This window comes from Gavialis gangeticus, unplaced genomic scaffold, assembly GCF_001723915.1.
Source record: "Gavialis gangeticus isolate Ggan-Ray unplaced genomic scaffold, GavGan_comp1, whole genome shotgun sequence".
Lineage (NCBI taxonomy): Eukaryota > Metazoa > Chordata > Crocodylia > Gavialidae > Gavialis > Gavialis gangeticus.
Genome location: NW_017729031.1, coordinates 109013216 through 109028387, shown reverse-complemented (window position 1 = coordinate 109028387; position 15172 = coordinate 109013216). Strand labels below are relative to the sequence as shown.

Below are 15172 nucleotides of genomic sequence, written 5' to 3'. Positions count from 1 at the left end.
GGCCCCACAGAGGACTTAGCCAATGTTGTTGGCTAGCGGTGGGATGCCAGTCGGGCTTAGGCAGAACAAAGTGCTAAACTACTTAGTTGAGGGCAGCTCTGGGCATGTGCAGAGCTCCCTGGGGAGTTTTAACATCGAACACAGAGGCATCTAGTGAGTTAAGGCGAACCCAGGCTGAGGTGGCAGCTGAGAAGGGTGTGGCTTGGTTTGTAATGTTGGATTTAAGCAATTTAATTCCACCTCATTCTGTATTAGGCCTCTAAACCCTTAATAAGATCCAGCTCAAAACATTTCAAAAGGAACGGAAACCTTCATTGTTCATTGTAAGCCAACTTCCAACCATCTGCTATTTGGACAAAATGTCATTTATGTGCTGGCCAGTGTTGAAGAGGAGCTTCTGCAAAGCTAAAGAGAGTCCTCATCTTCTTCAGGGTGGTGTTTCCATGATCTCATGTTTCCTGGAGCAAATGCAAGCGCTGAGACTTGGGCCTGGAGTGTGCTGCTGAGAGAAACAGTATATATAAGGCAGGAAGTGGTCCGTAGGGAGTGAGGATGGCTATGACTTTGGTTTCCCCAGGGACCTTTACCGTCTTAACGGGAACAACAATGCAGTCCTTCCCCAGGGCTGCATCACCTGGAGTACTACAGTTCAAATGCTGGGTTCAACAGCCTTTGCAGTGCATCTAGAGCAGGGGTGGGCAAAATGCAGCCCGGGGGCTGGATGCAGCCCGCCAGGCCATTCTATCTGGCCCACAGGGCCCCCCCCAAAATTAAGAAAATTAATATTTATCTGCCCCTGGCTGCCTGTCATGTGGCCCTCAATGGCTTGCCAAAACTCAGTAAGCAGTCCTCCACCCGAAATAATTGCCCGCTGCTGATCTAGAGGAGCCCGAGCTCTTGGGGACCCCATTCATGTCACTATCAGTCATAGCCAGTGAGTTGTACCTTGCTGTCATCCACTGAATACCACTATTAGTATTATCTGGTCCCTTGGCAAGGTTTGAAGTTCGTGTGTATAAGCAACGAAGGTGGGAAAATTGCTTGTTTTTTCTGGGCCTCACTTCTCCATCTGTAAAATGGGGGTAAAAACACTGTCTAGCCCCAGAGAGGTGTTCAGAAGGTAAGCTCTCTTAAAGCAGAGATTCAGGTTGGAGCCGGGTTGGTCTGCAGGCAAAAGTAATCATCTTTTATTAGACCAACTAGATAGTTGCAAAAAGTGCTACAGTACTGGGGGGGGGGGGCTAGATAGACTCTCAGTTCAATTATGGGACTCTAAAGTGCCTTTTCTTGTTTAATTGGGATTTTCCTGCTTGTCTAGCCATGTCGACTAATTTCTCATGCCTCTGCCGCTGTCTGGGGCTGTATCCCAGTGTGCCCCTATGGAGAGAAAGCAGCTGACCAACAGCACTCTCAGCCCACATACTAATCATTGCTCTGTCAGGTTGGAGTCTGTTCAGTTTTACTCCTAACACACATAAGCACACCAGCTAGGAATGCTAACAAGCCAGAGCACACCGTGAGGATAATGGGCTAGGCAGCTCTCAGCCTAAGGATCTGGGAGTCCATTTTGTTTGAAGGGAGAGAAACTTGAAGAACAAACGCTGGCACATTGGACCCTTTTGTCTAACCCACAATATTTGCAGGTAACTGTAAAATGATCCAGGGTGGAGAGCAGTCTCCAATTTTTTTTTTCTTCTACAGGGAAAGGCTCAGTCTGGTAGCTGCTCTGAATTGTTCTTTCTGGGGCTGTCTGGGAGACAATACTTTAAGAAACTTTACAACTTAGATTCAGCCTTTTAAAGAAGAAACCAATTCAGAAAACAAACAGCTAACACTAAGCCGTGTTTCTCACTCTGTGAACAGTTTGGGAACAGGGACGATGTTCCAGATCTGTATTTAATCCTATTAAAAAAATCAGCTATTCAAAGGGCAGATTTTTGTTCTACAGACTGCTTTTTTTCCTCCTCTGAGTTGCTTGAGAAGCCATGGTGAAATCAAAATTCCTCAGCAATAAGTGATCGATTCCAGTTGCAAAAAGGCGAGGCTGATTTCTCTTTTTCCTTTCTTTTCTTTCTGGGCACTTTTATTCCTCTAGGTCTCTGCTAGCATAAGTTTATGGCAAGGTATTACTGATAGTATTTTCTCCAGACTTAGGCAATTGCATTTTGTTGATGGGGAAGTGGGTTTATATCTAGAATTAAACTGAATTATGCCAAAGGCAATGTGTAAACTTACAATGTCAGAGATCCTTTCAAATCACAAGGGAAGAACAGTGTTGATGGGCCAGATGCTTATATAAACTACTGCAGTTACACTGTGGATTTGCTTCTAGGAAATTGGCTACAACAAAACACCAGTATGGTTGATTGCTGGGTTTGTTGGTGGAGGATATCTAGAAAATTCAAATGTGTAATGTAGTTTGGATTTGTTTAGCAGCTGGGGTCCAATCTTGGAAACCCAGGAGTAAATTTATGCACGTGAATAACCCCCCTTTTGCTTGCAGGCTCAGGTCTGAAAGAAACATACTGTCCTGGATTATTCTCTGCAGCTTTTTATCAGGACTGCAGGCAAAAAACATATCAATAAGATTGTTGTACTGTCTTAAATGGAATATCATAAAAGTGGATTTAGACACCCTAAAACTACACTGATGCACATTATGAGACAGCATTCATGTGAGTTAGGGAACAGTGCAAGTTTCTTCTGCAGCGGCAGTGCCATAATACTCCTCCCATTGTACAGTAATGTGGATTACAGTTCAAGTGCACAGTCCTAGGCAATGCAGTATGGATCCATGCAGAAAATTATGTTTGGGAAAAGTTAAAAGTTACTTATTTCAGCACCTGGGGCATAAAATACTAAGGTTGAGCACTCTCATTATGGGTTATGCTATAGCACTGTAGATACTCTATTGAGATCAGAGCCTAGTTGTGCTAGGTGCTGTACAAATACATAGCAAGGGAGAGTATCATCCCTGTGGTAAATAGACAAAGAAGAGGAGGGAAAGCAGAAGCACAGCAAGGGGGAGGTGACTGGTCTAAGGCTGTGAAATAGAGCCAAGAGAAAAAACAGCTTTCCTGGGTCCTGGCAGAGTCCCCTCTTCACTGGACCCACCAGGCTGTTACGCTCCAGAATGTGATTGTGGCAAATGTTGCCTTTAATGGCTTGCAGATTTAACTTCACTCATGTGAGTAGCCCCCTCTGAAGCCCCTCTGACCTTAATCACCAGGCTATAAGGAAAAATAGAAGGATTGTGTGGGGTTTGAAGGAGCTCTGCAGTCTTTCATTCCAGATCTGGCTTTTGTGTTCAAATCTGCCTCTAAAGAGGGTTGTCTCTGCTCCACCACTTTTCCATCAGCTTGCATCGCAAGTACAGGGCCAAGTGCCACTTCTGAAATGCTTTCTCTGATTCTTTTTTAAAGTAAAAATAATAATTAATATATGAAATGTTAACTAAATTTTTTAACGCTTCAGTGGGAACAACGTAGTCTGGGAAATTACAGGCCCACGTGTGAAAGTTTGAAGCAAATGCAAATGCGGAAATGGGAACTAATTTTGCTACAGAAAAGCTATTGTGGACTGCTGCTCTTACTGAAACACCACTGTGGCTGGACTGTTAGTCCCCGGGGGAGCTCACTGACATTGCAGGGCTGTGCTCTGGAGGAAGCAAGGCAGCATTACCAGTCACAGGAGGTGAAAATCATGAGCCAGACCTCAGGGAATCATGAGACTGGCTTAAAAATCATGAGATTTTTAAAAGAACTGGTGGGGGGAGGGGATTGTTAGCTGCTGGTGCTGGAAGCAAGATTTTGCTTGGTGATATCTTTCACTTGACCAACTGTATAGCTGGGGGAGATGCTAGACAAGCCGGAGGGTTCAAAATACCTCTCCTCAAATCTGGGAAAGAAGCAGGTATAGCCGAAGCTAAATGCCATGACTTTGGTTTCACTCCATTACATCCCTTGAAGACTGGGAAGAGGGGGGTTAGCCTGTGGGACAAAGAGTTGTTATCAGAAATAACTACAGACCAAGTCAAGAGCAATTGAAATAACTCCACCTTGTTACATAAAAGAATAAGACCATTTGACAGAGAAGAGGGTCTTTATAATCTGGGGAGTACAGAGAGGTTAGCACAAGGAACGGGCAAATTGTAACGAGCTGTGAAACCGTTATCTGTGTGAAGTCCCCAGATTTCAGTGTTCAGCAAAGTTATGAGTTTTTCGGGCATCATTTTTTCAAGATCTTTCCCACAACCCACAGACCTCCTTGCATTCATAGAGGCTTCTCCAGCCATCGGGGTTTAAACAAAATTCCAAGCACGGAGAGACTGGTAACGAGAACGGGCAGTGCCATAGGGCGACAGTCATGTCTCTCTTGAAATGTGGTGCCCCGGACTGGGCATCAGTGCCATAGGGCGAAAATGGGTCCTGCAAGTGAAGAGCAAGCAGGCTTCGAGCCCTTCCCAGAGGTGGGCCTCACTAAACAGAGGGAGGCTCTTGCAGACAGATAAAGTGCTGCGTTTCCTCTCTGAGCAGCCCCTTCCCCCACACACAGGCCTGGCTCCTTTCAGCAAAGATGGCAGATTTGGGGGAGGAGTGGAGAATCTTAAATTACAGAAACCGGAGCTGAAAGAGGCCTCAGGAGCGCATCCTATCCAACCCCCCTGCTCAGGGCAGTATCAGCCTTGCCTCAACTATGCCAGTCGAGCGTCTGTCTAACCCACCCTTAAAAGCTTCCAGCCTCTAGCCAGTCTGTGCCAGCGCTTGCCCACCCGCAGTCAGAAAGTTCTCCCTAACATCCACTTTATTTTTCCCTATCTCCATTTCAAATTCATTTCTTCTTGCCCTGCCCCCTGTGGACACAGAATAGTTTATCGCCCTCCTCTTCCTGACAACCCTTTCTGTTTTCACATCTCCCGTCCGTCTTCACTTTTCCATACTAAATAAACCTAGTTCTTCCAACCTCTCCTCATATATTGTGTTCCCCGGGCCCCTAATTAGTTGTGTTCCTCTCCTCTGGACTCTTTCTAGCATGGGCATGTCTCTCTTGAAATGTGGTGCCCCGGACTGGGCACCGGTGAGACAGTGCGTGGAAGAATCACTCCCCGTGACTTGCCTACGACAGAGCTCCAGCTTCCCGGGGAGTGCCCAGCCCAGGGTGTTTGCTGTAGGTGGGGATAAAGGTCGTGCAGAGCTCCGAGTGTTTGCTGGGCGTCCCCAATCCAGGACCAGCACGGCAATCCTGGCTGCTCATGCGCTGCGAGTGCTCTCTGGCAGGCAGGTAGGAAGCACCACAGCTTTATTTCTCTTTAAATGGCTTGCCTTCCTCCTGCCCCCTCCTGCACAGCTGCATGACAGACCTGTTTGACTGCCATGGGAAGCTGCTCTGCTGTGAGGCACTGAGGTTTCAAGCCAGGCTCCCTGTGCTTTGGCTACACTCCCGGTACAGCACCTGAAGGAGCATGGTGTGCTATGGGCCTGGATGGGGTTGCTGCATCGCTGCGCAGTTTGAATGCCCCATGCACTTTGGGTCCCAGTGCACCTTGGCCATGGGCTAGGCCTGGGCATCCCCTGGGTCCCTGTGCCTCCTGGTTTGGGCATCTCTGTGCTTGTGGGTCTGGCCTGGTTCTGGGTGTCCTGTGCCCTGAGCAGTGACCTGCCCTTGGCTTGTGCCCCACTCCCCAGCACACACTCAGAATCCCAGTTCCTAGCTCATCCTCCTTGGCTGATCAACCAGTGTCCATGCTCTTGACCACGCTCGTCTCCTCAAGAGATCTTGTCCTTTAATGGCTCCGGCCTCTACTAGTTCCCATGCTTCCTCTCCACGCTCCTCCTCAGCATCCCCCCCTGCAGCATTTTCTTGAGTCCCGCAGGGCTCCCCCTCTCCTGTTCCTGTAAGCCTCGTCTCATCTGCCAGCACACACACGCAGCTACCCTCTTTGTGCTGGTGACTCACAGACCTACCTCTCTGCTGCAGACCTGTCTCCTTCCGTCTAGACCAAACTCTCAGCCTGACCTGGACAACTCCACGTGGGTGTATAGCCAGCATGTGGCTAAAACAGAGCTCTGGATCACTCCACCAGCTGCCCATGACCACTCTGCCTGTCACTTGGGCCCTTAACATGCATCCTCTTTGACTTGCACCTCTGTCTCTAGGTGCTGACACCCTGGCTATGTCTGATTTCACAGAGTCTTCCTGCACAAATCGCTAATGATTCAGCCTTTCCTCTCCTTCCACCAGTGAAAACTGTCACCCTGGCTCTCACCATCTGTCATCTCAGTTGCTGTAGTGTCCTGACAGACAAAGCCTTGGCTGGGATGATATGATTGGGAATGGTCCTGTTTGGAGTAGGGGGTTGGACTGGATGACCTCCTGAGGTCCCTTCCAACCCTTTTGTTTTTTATGATTCTGTGATTCTCTCCAGCTTTGATACATGCAGCACTCCCTGCTCACTCCCATGCAACACACTGCTGCAGAGACCATTCCAGCTGATTATCTGGACTGGCTCATGCCTCCCTCTGCACCCTCCACAGGCACCCCCTTCTCTCTCACCTCAGATGTGAACCGCTGGTCTTCTCTGTCAGAGATCTCCATGACCTGCCCCAGCATCTATCATTTGCTACTGAAACATTAGCTCCCCACATCTGCTCAAACCTAATGGGATCTAACAAGTGGGTCACTAGCATCGTTCGCTTGTTAGATCTTCACACAAACACCTCTCCCTTTCCTGCTGCCCCTTATGCTTGGGGGGAGCTGCCCATAAACAACCATGCAAGTAATGCATTATTCTTCCTCAGAGCCCTCTTTAAAGCACATCTTTTCCATGATGACTCAAAAAGATTTGACACCATGAGACTGTCACTGTGCTGAGAGCCCTGCTTAAAGTTTCCTTGTGTTCCTGTCCGTCTGCTCCATCCACCTGTGCTCTCTTATCTTGGACCAGCAGTGCTCAAGCTTTGGGTCCCGTGAGCTGGATGTGTGGTGCAGGGCTGGTCCATGGCCACTGCTGCCCGGTCTGTGTGCACCTGGATTGGCCCCATTCTCCTTCTGCCTGGGTCTGCATAGTCACATTGGGCCCCACATGTTGGGATCAGGGCCCGGTGCCCAATCTAGCACGCTCTCTGGCCCATGAGCAGCCACTATGCCTCCACTGCCAAACTTCTGGGCTTGTGGGGAGCCTTGGGGGTCAGATAAATACAGCTCCACAGACAATATCTGGCCTGCAAGCCAGGGGTTGAGTACCCTTGTTTTAGACTGCAAACTCTGTGTGGCAGGAACCTGTGTTTTGTGTTGTGTTTGTACAGCACCAAGCGCAGAAGGACTGTGGCCCATGACTGGCGTTCCTAAGCACGGCTGCCCTACAAATAATAACAACAACAACAACAATACCACAAGGCATCCTAAAAGTAGAGCAGGCCTTAGTCATTCCTTTGAACATACAACTGTCCTTCTACATAGATAACAGGCTGCAGTGCTTTGGGAACAGTACAGGATCCCAATGCTGCTGGGCAGAGTTAAGGTTATGGTATGACTCTTGTATGAATGCATGTGTATCAATGACTTGCTCTGGAATGGTAAGGCTGATTTTCCTGGCTCTGTAACTCTTTAAATCACTAATATTTTGAAGAGGTAATAGACATCCAAATGCTTGATTGGTGCCTGCAACCATTTATTATTTGTGACAAGCAGTGATGTCTAGTGGGTAGGGTATTTTCCCATGAGACAAGAGACCCCACACCCAGCTCTGCTGTTGTCCTGTCGAGTGGCCTTGAGCAGGTCACTATCTTTTTTTCCCCGCCCCTCTCTATATTCTGTCTTGTCTATTAAGATAATATGGTCTTTGCAACAGGGATGGTCTCACAGGGTCTGTACAGCACCTACCATGCTGAGGCTCTGATTTTGGCTGGGGTCTCTAGGTGCTACTTCTAATGTAAGCAATAAACCTTTGTGATGGGGAAACAACTGTACTATTTGTGTGTTTCTGGGCTTGCTGCTATTTGGTAAGGTTCAGCTCCTGGGCAGATGCTCCTGTCTGTCTGTGTACTTCAGCCTGGCTCATCAGAGCTGCCTAAATGTTTCAAATTTTGTTGTTTCTTTGAAGTTTGGAATTTGAAATGGGAAACGTGTGGCAGGGCCCCTCCTTTCCCTGCTTGCACATAGCCCAAGATGGAGCCTATGAAATCCTGAAGCTAGAAATCTCACATTTTGAAACTGGGAAGAAATTATGGAACAGTATTCTCCAACCTGCTTGTGAACTGATTTTCCTTTTTATTTCCCCCTGACTGCTTTCTCTCCCCTGCCCCTCTCTTTTGTGGACTATTTTGTGTTGCGCTGGGCCATCAAGGGGGCACTCTGCAAAGTGGAAGATGGATACCTAGTCCTAACTGTGTAACCACATGAGGGGTATAGGGGAGAAGGGAGGGGTTTCAGTCTCTGGGGATATGGGAATTGTGTGGGCGGGGGAGGGTGGAGAGGGGGTGTACTTTTTCACTTTCATCTTTTTTTTTTTATATATATAATAAAGGCTTGAAAAGTTAAACAAAAAAAGTCCTTCTCCCCCCACTCCACACCTTTTGCATTTGTTTCTGCAAAGTTTCCCTGATCATGTCCAGGGCTGTAATTTTTTCTCACATTCACTGTTTGGGCTTTCACTCTGTGTAACTGCATTCCAGCTTAAGCATTATTTTTCTAAACTGACCTGTGGGATGGAAATGCACCTCTGACTGCAGCCTGCCGTGCTGCTGAGAAGCCATGGAGACTGTTGTCATCGTTGCCATCGGCGTGCTTGCTACTATTTTCCTGGCTTCATTTGTGGCATTGGTGGTGGTGTGTAGACAGCGGTACTGCCGGCCCAAGGACCTCCTGCACCATTATGACACAAAGTGAGTATCCAGCCCCTTCTCCTCTGGCAGATCACTGCTAGAGAGGAGAGAAAGAATTAGGGCAGGGAATGGGGTAAAGGGAGGAGTGTGTGAGTGCTGGTAGAAGTGAGTCTGGAGAGCTCCTATAGAGACCATGAGGAACAATTCGGGTCAGTCTTTCAAGCCTGCCTGAGTCATTGGGGTCAAGTGTATACTGCTTCCCCACTGAGCACAGCACCACTGTGAAAAAACAAGCCCTTTCCCCTCACCCCTGGACCAGACCCCAGCAATTAGGCAGAGCAAAGGGCCTGCATGTGTGCCCCTGTGCTGCTCTCAGGCTTCCCTGAAACAAGAAGCCTGGTTGCAATGCTGAACCATGTGCTCAGGACTGCTCTATGCCCTCTACTTGGCCTTGGCAGGGACTTCGTATAGACATGGCTGGCAAGTCATTGCTTTCTGAAGGCTGTGATCCAACATGGCAGATGAGAATCAGTTCATGGCAGATGGCTGAAAATGAAATAGCCAAAGAGCTAAGGCAGAAATACAGCCAGGAGCAATATCTACATTAGGAAGTGGCACTGCTTTCACCACACCCAGCAGAGTTAAAACACAACACCTTGCTAGTGTAGAGTAGTAGATGAAAGAGCTTCACTGTGTGGGGAAAGGAGCAGACCCTTTTATAAGGGCCCTTTTTACTGGGGCAAAGGTAAACTGGCATGACAACTTTATCTTGAAAATCACTAGGATGAAGGCACCTAACTCATTTAGGCTTCCTTGAAACCCCAGGCTACATGGCTTCTCCGCATTTCCTTTTTCCCCCCAGTGGAGATGCAATATGGTTCTAGAGAATGAGAAGATCAAACGGGATGTGAGGAACATTAGTCATAGCATCTAACACACAACTCAAAGCATCAGAGATCGGAGCATGGGGCTCTGGTCCAAAACCTGAGATAGAAGAGAAGAGAACGGAAGTGACAAGTGTCCAAGAGAATATCTGCAGGTTGGGCACCTCTGAGAGATCTTGTCTGGAGAGTTCAGAGGTGGCATTAAATGCACCTTGGGAGAAGGAGTGTAAGTCCGCTGCTTAGCCCTATCATATCGCTCATGGTTTGTTACAACATCAGCAGTTCAGCCAAAGAAGACTCAATAACTCTATGGTTTTATTGAACAAGATACCAGTGGGGAGGGAAGCCAGAAGGATTCAATGACAGTGCCTCAAACGTTTCAAATAGAGAATTAAACACAGAGCTTGGAGGTCCAGATTCTTCACACCCTTAGGACATCGTGTATATCAGGAGAGGCAGTCCTCTGACACACAGGACCCTGGGAGGTATCTTGGGCAAAGCACCCAGGAAGTCCAGCACCCTTAGTCACTAGTTGCTTTTCTGAACATCTTGGCCATAACCACTAAAAATAAAGGATTCTGGCAGAACACGCTTGGTGACAACTTCTCCAAGTACAAGCATGACTTAGGAGCCTAATTCCTATTTTCAAAGTGACTTAGTCATTTAGGATTGCATTTTTCAAGTCATTTAGACATCCAACTCACTTTGAATCAGTGAGACTCAGTCACTCAAGTGCCAGATTTTTAAATGTACTTAGGGAGTTACTCGATTGGTTCCCATTGGGTGTTCCTGGGCTGGATGTGGCCCATGGGACCATGTCATGTGGCCTACGGAGCAGGTAGAGGGGCCAGGAATTTTGGCGGTGGGGCAAGTGGCTGGAGCCATGACACCAAAATCCAGGGCACAGAGCTCTATTCTTGACACACATTGGTGGCAGGGAGTGAGCAATGGCTGTGCTTAACGCCCTGCAGTTGCCCCTTGTCCTGCCACTGCTGAGACTGGATCTGACCACAAGAAGCCCTGTGGTCTAGGATGTGGTCCACAAGGGGTGGGGTGTGTTTGACTTCCCTGCTCTGAAATATCCTACTGGGGGGGCCTAGCTTGAGGAGGCACTCTCACCCTGTATGCATTTTAGAAAAAATTCCCCTTTTGCTATTTCTATCCCAACTACTTCCCCTCCATCAAATCTTCCCTGTCCTTCCAGGCCTATCGTTGACCTTATTGGTGCCATGGAGACACAGTCCGAGCCCTCAGAGCTGGAGCTGGATGATGTTGTGATAACAAACCCACACATCGAGGCCATTTTGGAGAATGAGGACTGGATCGAAGATGCCTCGTAAGACATGCAATGTTCCTTCCCACATTCTCTTTAGAAATCTCTCCCTGACTCTGCTGCTCTTGTCCTTGTCCACAACACTGTGCTCTAAGTTTGGGAGCCCAGGCACTGCATTGAGAGCATGCATGTGCTTACCTGGAGCCACCTTAGTCAGCAGTGAGGCTGGCAGGGGGTCAGGTATTGGTCTGGCCTCAGGGGGTAGTGCTTCTTCTATGTATAGCTATGCCACAGGGCTACTGGATGACTTGGAACAAGTCTCTCTTCCTCTCTTTGGCTGTCCTGTTGAATTAAACTGCCAGCTGTTTGGGTGGGCACTGGGGCAGATCCAGGAGGAGATACAGTGATGCAATTCACCCCCCACCCCTTTGATTCCTGCTCCACCCAAACTTCTAAAGCCAGCTGCCTAGGAGGGACAGTAGTATACCTATTCAGGCAGTGTTGAGAGAGTCAATTGACTTCATGGCTCATTATCACCTCTCTCGTTTCTGCTAATCTCTCTCCACTCAACAGATGTTAATGACCCTCTATCCTTTAACTGTCTTGATATTCCACTAATCAAACTATCCTTTCTTCTGCAATTTTGCTGTCTGTTAACCATTCTTAGTAACATCTCTCTTCTATTTCACAGCTCTGCAGACTGTTTTTAGTTCATGCTAAAAACTTTCATTTGGATGTGGTAATATTAACTTAGGTGTGGAAGTGATTGACAGTGAAGTAATGGAGGCACTGTCAAGATGCTCAGGAAGGCTAGATTTTGTTTAACTATAATGACTACATGACTAATGACGTGCTATCTTTTGATTATTTTTTGCCTAGTTTGTTGTGTTTAGCATTATATATAATCCAGCAAATAGTGCACATTCCAATTGTTATACTATTGGTTCTTTGCACTTAAACTGAATAGCAAAGCATCTAGTTTCTCATGGAACAACACGTTCTTTTCAGTTCAGTGTGATGTTGTGTGACCAACTGCACCTCACTCTTTTTAAAATCCTAGATCTGTCCATGGGTGGGCACTCTCCCTGCTCCTTAAGTGTTGCTGTAGTCCAGACAACAATATTTTGGATCCTGATTTCCTGAAGGAAGAACCCTGGTGCAGGCTGGTCTGTGGGACTACTTTTGTGCATGTTGCACAACATGGTAGCAGCTATATGTTATAGAATCACAGAGAAGCAGGGCTGGAAGGGACCTCCAGAGGTTGTCTAGTCCAAACCCCTGCCTAAGGCAGGATCATCCCTATGAAAACCATCCCATAAAAATCCAAAATGTAAACATTTCATAAAACTGTCATTGACCCTAACATAACAGAACACGTAACATCCTAACCTGCCAGAGGTAAAGTAGGGAGACAATAGCAGTCAGTGCCCTGTTCTGTAAAAAGTTGTTAATATACGCTCAAGAGATCCCAGGTGGAGGGCCATGCCCCTGCTACAGAGGAAGGGCAAAACCCCTACACCCCATACCAATCTGACCATGGGGTAAAATTCCTTGCTGACCCAAATATGGCATTTGGTCTGACCCTGAGCAGAAGGGCAAGACCCTTTAGCTAGGAACCTCTGGCTTTAAGTCCCAACAGAAGCACTGGCACACCCTACTCAAAGTCTCCGGCCTTGGTTGCAGCCAAAACCCAGAGCCTCTGAGGAAGGCTTAAATACACATAGCTGAAAACTGTGTACACCAGAGGCATGTGAGGTTAGGAAGTGGGAATTTAATTTGCACCTACAAATACAACGGGACTCTGACAACAGTTACCTGTTCCCTGGTACAGTGCAAAACCATAAGGTCTTGCTTCTGACTCCACTGTCCTGTATTTGCAATGTGCTAACCTTTTATGTACGAGCTCTTGGTGAAAGTCACTCTAATAGACACCCCATATATGACTAACAAAGGGTAGGATCACAGATTCTAGCAACTGGCCATTAAATAAGCCATCAGATTTGTTCGTTTCAAGATCAGATGAGACAGCCCCCTTATCTAATCTCCTGCACAGCACAGCCCTGAGACCTGTAGGCAGTGGTTCTAGCAGGAAGACCACAACTTCTTATTGAGATCAAACTTTTACCACAAAGAAAAGTTCAGTCTCAATTTTTGTAGCTTTTCAGGGGGAGACAGTGTGCTACTATTATAGGTAAAGAAGTTGTTCCCCTGGTTGTTTCCCAGCCCTGTTAAAGGTATATGCCTTATTTTCAGCTGGGCCTCTCAGGGCTGGATTTTGAAGTAACATAATGAGAAAAAATGACTAATGTCTGAAGTGATTTCTGGTCAGTAGATCCCATGGTAAATGCATATTTGATTAAGTCTCCACCACAGGATGGAATGAAGAAAAGGCTATGACAAGCCAGACATCTTTCTTAGTTACTGCTGTTCTCTTTCTCCCCAGGGGCCTGGTTTCTCACTGCATCGCTATCCTGAAGGTAACTCATCCTCTCCAGAACTTTTATACCAGGAAAACAAAGCACCTTTGAGCAGGTTGCTTTGCCTGCTGGCTTCTGCAGGAGCTCCTCAGCCAGTCCTCCCAAGCAAAGCACAGCCTTAGATAAATCAAATCAAACCAAATCCTTTTGCCCTGTCCTAGACATGAGAAATGGAGCCCCTTTTGCTCTGACCCTACCCTCACAGCTAGCTAACTTGCTTGCTTGATTCTCTCCTGTGATCACTCTTCTGGGAGGGTTTAAAGTTCCCAGTGGGGCACTCCTTACTTATCCAAAGGCTGCACAGCTGAGCTTTCTCAACAGGGTTGACTGTTCCCTCTTAAAAAGACAGACTGCCATGTTACACATCTGTGAGTGTATCAGTTGTTGCCACTACCGAGTATGCAATTGCTGCTATGACATAAGTTTGTGATACGATTCTTATCTCACTCCTCCCAGAGACCCACATGCTAGAATAAATGAGTTGGTGTGAATGAGAAGAGGGGGTTGATTTACCTCCGCTATGACTAAACAACAGGCTGAGGGTTTACCTAGAATCACAGCCGCAGTCTCATTTCCACCATGAGCCTTTGTTGTCAAGCCTGAATCGGTCACTTGTCCTCTCCTCCTCTGTACGTAGATTTGCCACACTTTGACAGAAAAGCTTGTAGCGATGACGATGGGTTCTGGAGCCAGAATGAAGTCTCCAACCAGCCTGAATGACATCATTGTGGTTGCTAAGCGAATTAGCCCCAGGTGAGAGGAGAGGGTTTCTGGTGAGCTTGAGTCAGTAAACTAACAGGTAGAGGGGGAGCTCGGCCTGCAGTTCAGATGAACATGCTATCCCCAAAAATGCTGAACCTTAGCCAGTGCTCCTAATTAACAATGTGGATGAACTCTGCTTCACAGCATTACCTACCACAGGCATTCAGAAATCATACTAGACCCCCAAGTTCCTAAGGATGGTTTAAAAATTATGAGATTGTAATAAATAATAAACATCAAGTATCATAGTACTTAGGGTCAGAAGGGACCTAAACAGATCATCAGGTCTGACCCCCCAAGGTGCTTTGATTTGCCTCCTTGGTCTTTGTGGCTGTAGAGGGCATGTTTTCAGGACCTTCTCTGCAGCCGCTGCTGCTTAAAAACATACTTGATTTCAGTGGAAATGAATAGTCTCATGTGACTCCAGGTGCTGGGGCTTTAAGAAGAAAATACAAGAACTGGCAGCACTGGGTGACGTTTCCTTCCTGGCACACAGCTGGGGCTGAAATGATGCAAGGATTTAAAGATCAAAATCAACACTTTGGTTTTCAGCCAGCAAGTGGGAAGCTAATGCTGTCTGAGAGAGAGACAAATTGTTAAATGAGCTCAGGTTCTGATTCCCAAGGGCCCAGCACCAACACCTGAGGCTCCATACTTAAAACAGCTTGGGTCCATCTGGGCCTGGACTGTAAGTGACTGGATTTTTGAAAAATGCTTAGCTGCGGATGCTTACACGATTCCAAGTTTCAGAACCCTATTGCTCTCCAGCAGGACTTGTTCCTAAACCACTTAGATCTTTTTTTTTTTTTTTAAATCACCACCCCCCCATTCTTAGTGGGAGCTGCTTGGTGTGGGGCACTTTTGTTCATGGGGCCTCTTCCATTTACATGGCCAATGAGAGTTGGGATCTGCTGGAAACTGTGTCCCAATTGTAGATGTTGAGAACTTTTCCAG

The 15172-nt window shown here is 47.2% G+C and overlaps 1 protein-coding gene across 2 annotated transcripts in view; it reads left to right on the top strand.

The window, feature by feature from the left end:
• The first annotated feature begins 1467 nt into the window (after positions 1-1467).
• The window catches only part of TMEM98 (transmembrane protein 98), a 20128-nt gene continuing 6423 nt past the window's right edge, over positions 1468-15172 (top strand). Inside the window, exons 1-5 of one of the 2 annotated variants that reach the window (XM_019523561.1) lie at positions 1468-1643; positions 8673-8882; positions 10911-11042; positions 13423-13456; positions 14094-14209. In XM_019523561.1, coding sequence (XP_019379106.1) covers positions 8752-8882; positions 10911-11042; positions 13423-13456; positions 14094-14209 — 413 coding nt within the window. In that variant the 5' untranslated portion in view covers positions 1468-1643; positions 8673-8751. Of the gene's footprint in view, positions 1644-5174; positions 5281-8672; positions 8883-10910; positions 11043-13422; positions 13457-14093; positions 14210-15172 lie in introns of those variants that run through there. The other variant, XM_019523562.1, reaches the window with a different exon arrangement.